The 13,374-nt window shown below is 48.3% G+C and overlaps 1 protein-coding gene across 2 annotated transcripts in view; it reads right to left on the reverse strand.

The window, feature by feature from the left end:
• LOC144510035 (uncharacterized) overlaps nt 1-13,374 on the reverse strand; it is a 78,797-nt gene that overhangs the window by 22,642 nt on the left and 42,781 nt on the right. For both annotated transcript variants that reach the window (XM_078239240.1, XM_078239241.1), the window contains exons 8-10: nt 12,709-12,767; nt 9,831-9,920; nt 1,127-1,170 (exon numbers count right to left, since the gene is read on the reverse strand). In XM_078239240.1, the coding sequence (XP_078095366.1) occupies nt 1,127-1,170; nt 9,831-9,920; nt 12,709-12,767 (193 nt within the window). The remainder of the gene's footprint in view (nt 1-1,126; nt 1,171-9,830; nt 9,921-12,708; nt 12,768-13,374) is intronic.

Genomic DNA, 13,374 nt, shown 5'->3' on the forward strand with positions numbered 1-13,374 from the left:
TCCACCTAAGCTGCACATCTTTGCTATCTTCCAGAACACTTTTGTATGGCGCAAACCTAGAGAAAAGGGCAGCACGGTGGCACAGTGGTTAGCACTGCTGCCTCACAGCTCCAGCGACCCAGGTTCGATTCCCGGCTTGGGTCACTGTCTGTGTGGAGTTTGCGTGTTCTCCCCGTGTCTGCGTGGGTTTCCTCCGGGTGCTCTGGTTTCCTCCCACAGTCCGAAAGATGTGCAGGTTAAGTGGATTGGCCATGCTAAATTGCCCCTTAGTGTCCAAAAATGTGTAGGTTAGGTGGATTGGCCGTGCTAAATTGCCCCTTAGTGTCCAAAGAAGTGCAGGTTAGGTGGATTGGCCGTGCTAAATTGCCCCTTAGTGTCCAAAGATGTGTAGGTTAAGTGGATTGGCCATGCTAAATTGCCCCTTAGTGTCCAAAGATGTGTAGGTTAGGTGGATTGGCCATGCTAAATTGCCACCTAGTGTCCCAGGACGTGTAGGTTAGAGGGTTTAGCGCGGTAAATGTGTGGAGTTATAGAGATAGGGCCTGGGTGGGATTGTGGTCGGCGCAGACTCGATGGGCCAAATGTCCTCCTTCTGCACTGTCGGGATTCTGTGGTTTCTATGGTTTCACTCCGCTGACAGAACGCAAGGCGTATGAGCATGGATTTGTCTGGATTTCAACATCATTAGTGAGTTCGATACCTGTGTTTCCCTCCCTCCTGGATACTTCCCACTTCTTCAGCACGAACAAACGACTAGCGATCCATGAAAGTGTAGCTCGGAAGGAGCAGGAGAGGGAGGAGGTGAGTACCACTGAGTGCCAACACCTGGGGTACGGAGGAGGAAAGGGAGGGAGGGCCTCACAGCCACTCTCATGGTGCAGGATGGACGGGAGGGCTTGTATAGGTAGCAGGGGTTAGGATGGGGTTCGTGGTGGTCTGGAGGGGGGTGCTTAAGTCGGGGGGGTCGCTGCTGGTTTGGGGCTCGTGTTGCGGCCATTCTTCCAGCCCTCTGGTCGGCCCCCCGAGGGGTTGCTTATTTGGTAGTGTTGCAACCCCACAAACGTCACTCTGACAATGCTTGAGAGGTAAGCCCAGTGTCAAGGGTGTTGAAGTTGGAAGTACTTACACTGCCCATTCCATCTTCTTGCTTTTGATTGCTTGGTACAAGGCCTACAGATCAGAAACAGAGAACGACATTGAAACGAGTTGAATAGAGTTCAGAATAAAGATAGCAATGTCCAGATTTGACATTTGGCTACATATGAATCAGTTGTTGTCTGCACCACTTGAAGCAAATTAACAGAGTGATACTATTGTGAACATGTTTATTTATTAGTGTCACAGGTAGGTTTACATTAACACTGCAGCGAAACATAGAAACATCGAAGATAGGAGCAGGAGGAGGCCATTCGGCCCTTTGAGCCTGCTCCGCCATTCATCACCATCATGGCTGATCATCCAACTCAATAGCCTAATCCTGCTTTCTCCGCATAACCTTTGATCCCATTCGCCCCAAGTGCTATATCCAGCCACCTCTTGAACACATTCAATGTTTTGGCATCAACTACTTCCTGTGGTAATGAATTCCACAGGCTCACCGCTCTTTGGGTGAAGAAATGTCTCCTCACCTCCGTCCTAAATGGTCTACCCCGAATCCTCAGACTGTGACCCCTGGTTCTGGACACCCCCACCATCAGGAACATCCTCCCTGCGTCTACCCTGTCTAGTCCTGTTAGAATTTTATGTTGTAACAACACATCCCTGCTCCTGTACTCGAAATCTCTCACAATGAAGGCCAACATACCATTTGTCTTCGTTACCACCTGCTGCACCTGCATGCTTACCTTCAGCGACTGGTGCCCTGTTACTGTGAAAATCCCCGAGTTGCCACACTCCGGTGCCTGTTCAGGTTACACTGAGGGAGAATTTAGCACCTAACCAGCACGTCTTTCAGACTGTGGGAGGAAACCCACGCAGACACGGGGAGAATATGCAAACTCCACACAGACAGTGACCCAAGCCGGGAATCGAACCCGAGTCCCTGGCGCTGTGAGGCAGCAGTTCTAACCACTGTGCCACCCACAGATTTCCTTCCCTAAAGGACATTGAGGAAGTAGATGGGTATTTTTTGACAATCGACAATGGTTTCATGGTCATCAATAGATTCTTAATTCCAGATTTTTTTCCCTGGTTAGGTGGATTGGCTGTGCTAAATTGCCCCTCAGTGTCCTAAAATGTGAGATTATTTATTAGTGTCACAAGTAGGCTTACATTAACAGTGCAATGAAGTTACTGTGAAAATCCCCTAGTCGCCACACTCCGGCGCCTGTCCGGGTTACACTGAGGGAGAATTTAGCACCTAACCAGCACGTCTTTCGGACTGTGGGAGGAAACCGGAGCACCCGGAGGAAACCCACGCAGACACGGAGAGAAGGTGCAGACTCCACACAGACAGTGACCCAAGCCGGGAATCGAACCCGGGTCCCTGGCGCTGTGAGGCTGCAGTGCTAACCACTGTACCACGCAGATTCCCCAGTATACAATCCTGTATATTGTAACTGTAATTTTTCTCAGTAAAGGATTAGTATACCTCTAAGGAGTGGATCTACTTTTAATTGTAGAGAATGTATATTTTGTTTTTTTCTGGGTGTGGGTAACAGCCCCACACCATATTAACAGGTTTCAAAAGGTTTTTGGGTGTCTTTGATGTTTAGGTTACTGCACATTATTGTTCAGTAACCTAAATTCTTCAGTTGTTCTGCATTGAGAAGAAAATGTAAAGGGTACCCCTTCTTTTTATTTAACCCCACGTAAGCCTAGAAATAACTCATCTTACACAAACCCCTTTAAACACTGCTTTGTCCGTGGTTTCCAAAGAGAAGTTAGCCCCAGGCCAGCTTAACTTGCTAATTACTGTCACAAAATGTCGCTTAGTCTTTACTCTGTGCTGGTCAATCGTAGGCATAAGGTGAACTGGTGGGTGTGGGGTGGTGGGGGCCTGGAATGCGCTGCCAGGCAAGGTGGTGGAGGCGGACACACTGGGAACGTTTAAGACTTATCTAGATAGCCATATGAACGGAGTGGGAATGGAGGGATACAAAAGAATGGTCTAGTTTGGACCAGGGAGCGGCGCGGGCTTGGAGGGCCGAAGGGCCTGTTCCTGTGCTGTATTGTTCTTTGTTCTTGGTGCAAAACAATAATCTCTCCCTCGATGTCAGTAAAACGAAGGAGATAGTCATCGACTTCAGGAAGCGTAGTAGAGGACATGCTCCTGTCTACATCAATTAGGAAGAAGTGGAAATGGTCGAGAGCTTCAAGTCTCTAGGTGTCCAGATCACCAACAACATACATAAACGGCAAAAGAGTAACAAGGGAGAGAGTAGGGCCTCTTAAGGATCAACAAGGTCATCTATGTGCAGATCCACAAGAGATGGGTGAGATCCTAAATGAATATTTCTCATCAGTATTTACTGTTGATGGATGTTAGGGAACTTGGGGAAATAAATAGTGATGCCTTGAGGAGTGTACATATTACAGAGAAGGAGGTGCTGGAAGTCTTAAAGCACATCAAGGTAGATAAATCCCCGGGACCTGATGAAGTGTATCCCAGGACATTGTGGGAGGCTAGGGAGGAAATTGTGGGTCCCCTAGCCGAGATATTTGAATCATCGATAGTCACGGGTGAGGTGCCTGAATATTGGAGAGTGGCAAATGTTGTGCTTTTGTTTAAAAAGGGCTGCAGGGAAAAGCCTGGGAACTACAGTCCAGTGAGCCTCACATCTGTGGTGGGTAAGTTGTTGGAAGATATTTTGAGAGACAGGATCTACCGGCATTTAGAGATGCAAGGACTGATTAGGGACAGTCAGCATGGCTTTGTGAGTGGAAAATCATGTCTCACAAATTTGATTGAGTTTTTTGAAGGGGTAACCAAGAAGGTAGATGAGGGCAATGCAGTTGATGTTGTCTACATGGACTTTAGCAAGACCTTTGACAAGGTACCGCATGATAGGTTGTTGCATAAAGTTAAATCTCACGGAATCCAGGGTGAGGTATCTAAATGAATACAAAATTCGCTTCTTGACAGAAGCCAGAGGGTGGTTGTAGAGAGTTGTTTTTCAAACTGGAGGCCTGTGACCAGCGGTGTGCCTCAGGGATCACTGCTGGGCCCACTGTTATTTGTTATTTATATTAATGATTTGGATGAGAATATAGGGGGCATGGTTAGTAAGTTTGCAGATGACACCAAGATTAGTGGCATAGTGGACAGTGAAGAAAGTTATCTCCAATTGCAATTCCATTCACTTTCTTTATTATCTGTTGTCCCTGCATGCTAGTTTTCTGTGACTCCCAGATCCCGCTGCATCAGAGCACCCCGAAGTCTCTCCCCATTTAGATAATAAGTCGCCTTCCCATTTTTCCGACCAAAATGCGTGACCTCACACATGTCCACGTTAAACTCCATCTGCCACATTTTGGTCCACTCTCCTAACCTATCTATATCCACTTGTATTGGGAGAGTTATGCTGAACCTGTATCGAATCTTGGTTAGATCACAGTTGAGCATTGTACACAGTTCTGGTCACTATATTGTAAGAATGTTATAGAGGCACTTGGAGTAGGTTTAAAGAAGATTTACAAGGATAATCCCAGAAAGGTGTGTGTTTACAGTTCTGGTCACCCTATTATAGAAAAGATATTATTAAACCAGAAAGAGTGCAGAAAAGATTTACTAGGATGCTACCGGGACTTGATGGTTTGAGTTCTGAGAGACTGGAGAGACTGGGACTTTTTTCTCTGGAGCATAGGAGGCTGAGGGGTGATCTTATAGAGGTCTATAAAATAATGAGGGGCATAGATCAGCTCGATAGTCAATATCTTTTCCCAAAGGTAGGGGAGTCTAAAACTAAAAGGCATAGGTTTAAGGTGAGAGGGGAGAGATACAAAAGGGTCCAGAGGGGCAATTTTTTCACACAGAGGGTGGTGAGTGTCTGGAACAAGCTGCCAGAGGTAGTAGTAGAGGCGGGTACAATTTTGTCTTTTAAAAAGCATTTAGGCAGTTACATGTGTACGATGGGTATAGAGGGATATGGGCCAAATGCGGGCAATTGGGGCTAGCTCTGGGGTTAAAAAAAAGTAAGAAGTTTAACAACACCAGGTTAAAGTCCAACAGGTTTATTTGGTAGCAAAAGCCACACAAGCTTTCGAGGCTCTAAGCCCCTTCTTCAGGTGAGTGGGAATTCTGTTCACAAACAGAACTTATAAAGACACAGACTCAATTTACATGAATAATGGTTGGAATGCGAATACTTACAACTAATCCAGTCTTTAAGAAACAAAACAATGGGAGTGGAGAGAGCATCAAGACAGGCTAAAAAGATGTGTATTGTCTCCAGACAAGACAGCCAGTGAAACTCTGCAGGTCCACGCAACTGTGGGGGTTACAGATAGTGTGACATGAACCCAATATCCCGGTTGAGGCCGTCCTTGTGTGTGCGGAACTTGGCTATCAGTTTCTGCTCAGCGACTCTGCGCTGTCGTGTGTCGCGAAGGCCGCCTTGGAGAACGCTTACCCGAATATCAGAGGCCGAATGCCCGTGACCGCTGAAGTGTTCCCCAACAGGAAGAGAACAGTCTTGCCTGGTGATTGTCGAGCGGTGTTCATTCATCCGTTGTCGCAGCGTCTGCATAGTTTCCCCAATGTACCATGCCTCGGGACATCCTTTCTTGCAGCGTATCAGGTAGACAACGTTGGCCGAGTTGCAAGAGTATGTACCGTGTACCTGGTGGATGGTGTTCTCACGTGAGATGATGGCATCTGTGTCGATGATCCGGCACGTCTTGCAGAGGTTGCTGTGGCAGGGTTGTGTGGTGTCTTGGTCACTGTTCTCCTGAAGGCTGGGTAGTTTGCTGCGGACAATGGTCTGTTTGAGGTTGTGCGGTTGTTTGAAGGCAAGAAGTGGGGGTGTGGGGATGGCCTTGGCGAGATGTTCGTCTTCATCAATGACATGTTGAAGGCTCCGGAGGAGATGCCGTAGCTTCTCCGCTCCGGGGAAGTACTGGACAACGAAGGGTACTCTGTCCACTGTGTCCCGTGTTTGTCTTCTGAGGCGGTCGGTGCGGTTTTTCGCTGTGGCGCGTTGGAACTGTTGATCAATGAGTCTAGCGCCATATCCTGTTCTTAGGAGGGCATCTTTCAGCGTCTGGAGGTGTCTGTTGCGATCCTCCTCATCCGAGCAGATCCTGTGTATACGGAGGGCTTGTCCGTAGGGGATGGCTTCTTTAACGTGTTTAGGGTGGAAGCTGGAGAAGTGGAGCATCGTGAGGTTATCCGTGGGCTTGCGGTACAGTGAGGTGCTGAGGTGACCGTCCTTAATGGAGATGCGCGTGTCCAAGAATGCAACCGATTCCGGAGAGTAGTCTATGGTGAGCCTGATGGTGGGATGGAACTTGTTGATGTCATCATAGAGTTGTTTCAGTGATTGTTCACCATGAGTCCAAAGGAAGAAAATGTCATCGATGTATCTAGTGTATAGCATCGGTTGAAGGTCCCGTGCGGTGAAGAAGTCTTGTTCGAACCTGTGCATGAAGATGTTGGCATATTGAGGTGCGAATTTGGTCCCCATGGCTGTTCCGTGTGTCTGGATGAAGAACTGGTTGTTGAAGGTGAAGATATTGTGGTCCAGGATGAAGCGGATGAGTTGTAAAATTGCATCTGGAAACTGGCAGTTGTTGGCGCTGAGCACTGAGGCCGTTGCAGCAATGCCACCATCGTGGGGGATGCTGGTGTAGAGTGCCGAGACATCCATTGTGACGAGGAGCGCTCCTGGTTCAACTGCTCCATGTGTGCCGAGTTTCTGTAGGAAGTCCGTCGTGTCGCGACAAAAGCTGGGGGTTCTTTGTACAATGGGTTTCAGGATGCCCTCGACATAGCCGGAGAGGTTCTCGCACAGGGTCCCATTGCCCGATACGATGGGACGGCCGGGTGTGTTTGCCTTGTGTATCTTCGGGAGGCAGTAGAGATCTCCAACGCGGGGAGTACGTGGGATGAGAGCACGGAGGGTGTTCTGAAGGTCCGGATCAAAGGTCTTGATCAGAGTGTTGAGTTGACGGGTGTGTTCTTTGGTCGGATCTGCAGGTAACCCTTCGTTGTCCAGTACTTCCCCGGAGCGGAGAAGCTACGGCATCTCCTCCGGAGCCTTCAACATGTCATTGATGAAGACGAACATCTCGCCAAGGCCATCCCCACACCCCCACTTCTTGCCTTCAAACAACCGCACAACCTCAAACAGACCATTGTTCGCAGCAAACTACCCAGCCTTCAGGAGAACAGTGACCAAGACACCACACAACCCTGCCACAGCAACCTCTGCAAGACGTGCCGGATCATCGACACAGATGCCATCATCTCACGTGAGAACACCATCCACCAGGTACACGGTACATACTCTTGCAACTCGGCCAACGTTGTCTACCTGATACGCTGCAAGAAAGGATGTCCCGAGGCATGGTACATTGGGGAAACTATGCAGACGCTGCGACAACGGATGAATGAACACCGCTCGACAATCACCAGGCAAGACTGTTCTCTTCCTGTTGGGGAACACTTCAGCGGTCACGGGCATTCGGCCTCTGATATTCGGGTAAGCGTTCTCCAAGGCGGCCTTCGCGACACACGACAGCGCAGAGTCGCTGAGCAGAAACTGATAGCCAAGTTCCGCACACACAAGGACGGCCTCAACCGGGATATTGGGTTCATGTCACACTATCTGTAACCCCCACAGTTGCGTGGACCTGCAGAGTTTCACTGGCTGTCTTGTCTGGAGACAATACACATCTTTTTAGCCTGTCTTGATGCTCTCTCCACTCCCATTGTTTTGTTTCTTAAAGACTGGATTAGTTGTAAGTATTCGCATTCCAACCATTATTCATATAAATTGAGTCTGTGTCTTTATAAGTTCTGTTTGTGAACAGAATTCCCACTCACCTGAAGAAGGGGCTTAGAGCCTCGAAAGCTTGTGTGGCTTTTGCTACCAAATAAACCTGTTGGACTTTAACCTGGTGTTGTTAAACTTCTTACTGTGTTTACCCCAGTCCAACGCCGGCATCTCCACATCGTTAAAAAAAAGGGCAGCATGGACAAGTTGGGCCAAAGGGCCTGTTTCCATGCTGTAAACCTCTCTGACTCTATGACATATCGGAAATGATTGACAGGCCAGGCCTCTTTTCTATTGAAAAAAGGCAGCTAATCAGGTGACCTAATCGAGCATTTTAAAATTCAGAAAGTTTTTTGACGGAGTGGATACAAACAGAATGTTTCCTCTTTCCTTGGCATACAGAGGGATCTTGGGGTTCGAGTCCATAGCTCCCTGAAAGTGGCCATGCAAGTGGATAGGGTGGTAAAGAAGGCGTATGGCACGCTTGCCTTTATTGGTCGGGGCATTGAGTACGAGAGTCAGGATGTCACGTTGCAGCTTTATAAAACTTTGGCTAGGCCGCACTTTAGAGAATTGCGTTCAATTCTGGTCGCCACATTACAGGAAGGATGTGGAGGTTTTGGAGATGGTGCAGAAGAGGTTTACCAGGATGCTGCCTGGATTAGAGGATGTGAGTTATAAGGAGAGGCTGGACAAACTAGGGTTGTTTTCTCTGGAGCAGCGGAGGCTGAGGGGAGACCTGATAGAAGTCTATAAAATTATGAGAGGCAGAGATAGGGTCGACAGTCAGAATCTTTTTCCCAGAGTTGAAATGTCTAATACTCAGGGGCAAGTGCTTCAGGTGAGAGGGGAAAGGTCAAAGGAGACGTGAGGGGTAAGTATTTTTACAAAGAGAGTGGTAGGTGTCCGGGATGCGTTACCAGGGTGGTGGAGGCAGATACAATAGGGGGAGGGGTTTAAGGGGCTTTTAGATAAGCACATGAATATGCGAGGATTAGAGGGATATGGAGAAGGGCAGGCAGGAGGAATGAGTTTAATTTGGCGCCATGTTCAGCACAGCATGGTGGGCCGAAGGGCCTCAACCTGGGCTAGTACTGTTTGATGTTCTTGTGGGGAAAAGTCATCAATGGAAGATAGACCCTGAGAAATCCAATCGGGAATTCAGAAACTTCTTCACCCGAGAGGGGGAAGAATGGGAAACTCACTACCATAGGGAGTGGTTGAAGTGAATGATGTGGGTACATTTAAGGGGAAACTAGAATACCGTGAGGGGGAAGGGAACAGAGAGATACAGAGGGTGGTAGATTTAGATGAGAAAAAATGAGAGGAGGCTGGAGTTAAGCATGTACTGGATGGGTTGAATGGCCTGTTGCTGTATCCTATAGAATCCTATATCATCAAATCTCTGCTATTTTGAGTTCAGACATGAAGAAAGGCCACATGACACCAGGAGGCAAGTGGTATTCTGATATTTAACCCCAGTAAGAGTCAAATTCATCCCCTTATGGGGAGGCGAAGGCCTAGTGGTATTATCGCTAGACTATTAATCCAGAAACTCAGCTAATGTTCCGGGGACCCGGGTTCGAACCCCCGCCACGGCAGATGGTGGAATTTGAAATCATTTTAAAAATATCTGGAATTAAGAATCTACCAATGACCATGAAACCATCGTCGGAAAAACCCATCTGGTTCCCTTTAGGGAAGGAAATCTGCCATCCTTACCCGGTCTGGCCTACATGTGACTCCAGAGCCACAGCAATGTGGTTGACTCTCAACTGCCCTCAGCAACTAGGGATGGGCAATAAATGCTGGCCCAGCCAGCGACGCCCATGTCCCATAGAAAAAGGTGAGGTAGGGAGATAATTATTTGATGAGAAAAAGAGTCTAAATTGTTACCTTCAGCATGTCTTTTGGAAAGTCCTTCCCATCATTCATTCCTTCCAAGTTTGTGATAAAGTCCTGGCTTGACATGCTTTTCCCGAGATTCTGAAATAGCAGGAAGACAGCGGTATTAAATCCTCGGAGGCAGAAGCTCCTTCACCAAAATCCCTTTATTTACAAGCCTGACAACAGCATACAGAGCGCTTTCGGTTAACAGTCTACACTAGGGGTGCCAGAGGAACTGACACGCCTGGTTAAATACAAAGCAAGAGGCTCCCTGATTGGGCTATCAATTCAACCCACTCATTTTTCTTACCAAAAAAGTTACAAATACAAAAATTCATTACACCAGTATCAACACCAAACATGCCATTTAAATACACTAGTACAAATAACATCATATATCGCAACGGGGTGGCATGGTGGCACAGTGGTTAGCACAGCGCCAGGGACCCGGGGTTGATTCCCGGCTTGGGTCACTGTCTGTGCGGAGTCTGCACATTCCACCCGTGTCTGCGTGGGTTTCCTCCGGGTGCTCCGGTTTCCTCCCACAGTCCAAAGATGTGCAGGTTAGGTGGATTGGCTGTGCTAAATTGCCCCTTAGTGTTCACAGATGTGTAGGTTAGGCGGATTGGCCATGCTAAATTGCCCCTTAGTGTCCAAAGGTGTGTAGGTTAGGCGGATTGGCTGTGCTAAATTGCCCCTTAGTGTCCAAAGATGTGTAGGTTAGGGGGATTGGCCATGCTAAATTGCCCCTTAGTGTCCAAAGATGTGTAGGTTAGGCGGATTGGTTGTGCTAAATTGCCCCTTAGTGTCCAAAGATGTGTAGGTTAGGGGGATTGGCCATGCTAAATTGCCCCTTAGTGTCCAAAGATGTGTAGGTTAGGGGGATTGGCCATGCTAAATTGCCCCTTAGTGTCCAAAGATGTGTAGGTTAGGCGATTGGCCATGCTAAATTTCCCCTTAGTGTCCAAAGATGTGCGGGTTAGGTGGATTGGCCATTCTAAATTGCCCCTTCGTGTCCAAAGATGTGTAGGTTAGGTGGATTGGCCATGCTATATTTCCCCTTAGTGTCAGGGGGACTAGCTAGGGTAAATGTATGGGGTTATGGGGATAGAGCCTGGGTGGGATTGTGGTCGGTGCAGGCTCAATGGGCCGAATGGCCTCCTTCTGCACTGTAGGTGCATGATTCTAATAGCAAGCAGCTCACAACAACAATAAGCCAGTGCGTCGCTGTGTAAACTGTACCGACGGCTAACGCTGTTCTCTAACCAATAATGAACAACTACTCCCTTGCAGTAAGAAAGAGTTCGTTGTGGGTTATATTCGAATTTCCATGCCCTCCATATTTTCCCCTTCTGAGGGGTGTGCTCTCTCTCCGAGGTTGGCCCTCCGGGGAGGGAGGGGTGGTGGGGGGCACTGTTCACACCACAGTACAACAAACATCTCCACCACAATACAATGACCATTCCAAGTCACCCATAACCCTCCAAGGTTTCACCCTCCGGATGTTCTCACCTCCCGAATTGTTGCCTGCCCGATTATCTGGGGGTGATTTTATCCAAAGTGGGTTCACCATCCGGGCCAGAGGCATCTCACAATAATGATAGACCATAAACCAACAACTAACATTAACACAATGACAAAACAAGATTTCTCTTTTGGTTTCCAGCATCCGCAATAATTTGCTTTTATTAATAAAACAAGCAACGCCGGGGATAAACATTATAGATTATCTGCAACCCTCCAAGGCGGCGCGTCCTGGGTTGTTTCCCCTACCATGGGGGATGGAGGCGGGGGGGGGGAATGCATCGGAGGTGCCGGGGGGGGTTATACCTTACGGATTTTTGGCCGGAGTGGGGGAGGGTGAGGAAGCCAGCCCGAAGATAAACAAAAGTGAAAAAGAGGAAGCGATAAACCAACAAATTAATACTATGCCAAGGCCACATCAATTCAGCCCTTAATCAGGGAGCTCATATTCCAATGGGCCCACCTCAATTGCCTGATTAGAGTCATTACAAGAGCGATGGGAAACCAGTCGAAAAGCATGCAAATAAGCCAAGACATTTAATGGAGATATTTATTGAATGTTCTCTCTCTCTCTCCTGGTTTGGCCTCAGCGTTAACCAATGGGGAGGTGGAGGGTGGGTCGCTGGGGGAAATGATGTCATGTATGGAGCCCGATATAGTGGGAGCAGCTAATTCCAGGGAAGCAATCCCGAAACGTAGATGGATAGGTTATGGCGACTCACTTTGCGGGCAAGTTATGTTCCTGGTTTTAACGAAGACTTTATAAGGCTCTGGTCAGACCACATTTGGAATATTGGGAGTGTTTTGGGCCCCGTATCTAAGAAAGGGTGGGTTAGCCTTAGAGAGGGTCCAGAGGAGATTCACAAGAATGATCCCAGGAATGACGGATGAGGAGCGTTTGAGGACTCTGGGTTTGTACTCGATGGAGTTTCGAAGGATGAGGGGGAATCTCATTGGAACTTACAGAATACTGAAAGGTCCGGATAGAGTGGACGTGGGGAAGATGTTTCCATTGGTCGGAGAGACTCGGCTCCGAGGGGCACAGCCTCAGAGTAAAGGGACGACCCTTTAGAACTGAGATGAGGAGGAATTGGTCATAATAAATTGCTCCTTCGTGTCCAAAGATGTGTAGGTTAGGTGGATTGGCCATGCTAAATTGCCCCTTAGTGTCCAAAGAGGTGCAGTATAGGGGGGATTAGTGGGGTAAATGCGTGAGATTACAGGAAAAGGCCTGCGTGGGATGCTCTGTCGGAGAGTCAGTGCAGACTCAATGGGCCGAATGGCCTGCTTCCGCACTGCAGGGAATCCACGAATATAATTCGCCGTTCTGTACAACCCGTAACCCAGTCTCCGGAAAGCTTACCTGTCCGTGAAGATCTGTATTTAGAAGCATGAGAGCACAGATTATGGTGTGAACGGCATCTACACAGGATATGGGAAAGAGAAAAGACAAGATCACATGGCTGCTTTAAATTATCATTATTCCCTCTAGTCCATTGGAAGCCCGATCAATTGTTTAATCTGCTTCCGCTGCCTTTGCACATGGGGCGAAATGAAGTTTTCTTTCACAAAATCACAGAATGCTACAGTGCGGAAGAGGCCCTTTGGCCCATCGAGTCTGCACCGACACATGAGAAACACCCGAACTCCCACCTAATCCCATCCACCAGCACTGGGCCCGGAGCCCTGAATGTTGTGATGTGCCAAGTGCTCATCCAGGTACTTTTTAAAGGATGTGAGGCATCCCACCTCCACCACCCTCCCAGGCAGCGCATTCCAGACCCTCACCATCCTCTGGGTAAAAAAGCTTTTCCTCGAATCCCCCCTAAACCTTCCGCCCCTCACCTTGAACCTATGTCCCCTCGTGACTGACCCTTCAACTCAGGGGAACAGCTGCTCCTTATCCACCCTGTCCATGTCCCTCATAATCTTGAACACCTCGATCAGGTCGCCCCTCAGTCTTCTCTGCTCCAGCGAAAACAACCCAAGCCTCCCCAACCTCTCTTCATAACTTAAATGCTCCGTCCCA

Source organism: Mustelus asterias, chromosome 22, assembly GCF_964213995.1.
Source record: "Mustelus asterias chromosome 22, sMusAst1.hap1.1, whole genome shotgun sequence".
NCBI classification, from domain to species: Eukaryota; Metazoa; Chordata; class Chondrichthyes; order Carcharhiniformes; family Triakidae; genus Mustelus; species Mustelus asterias.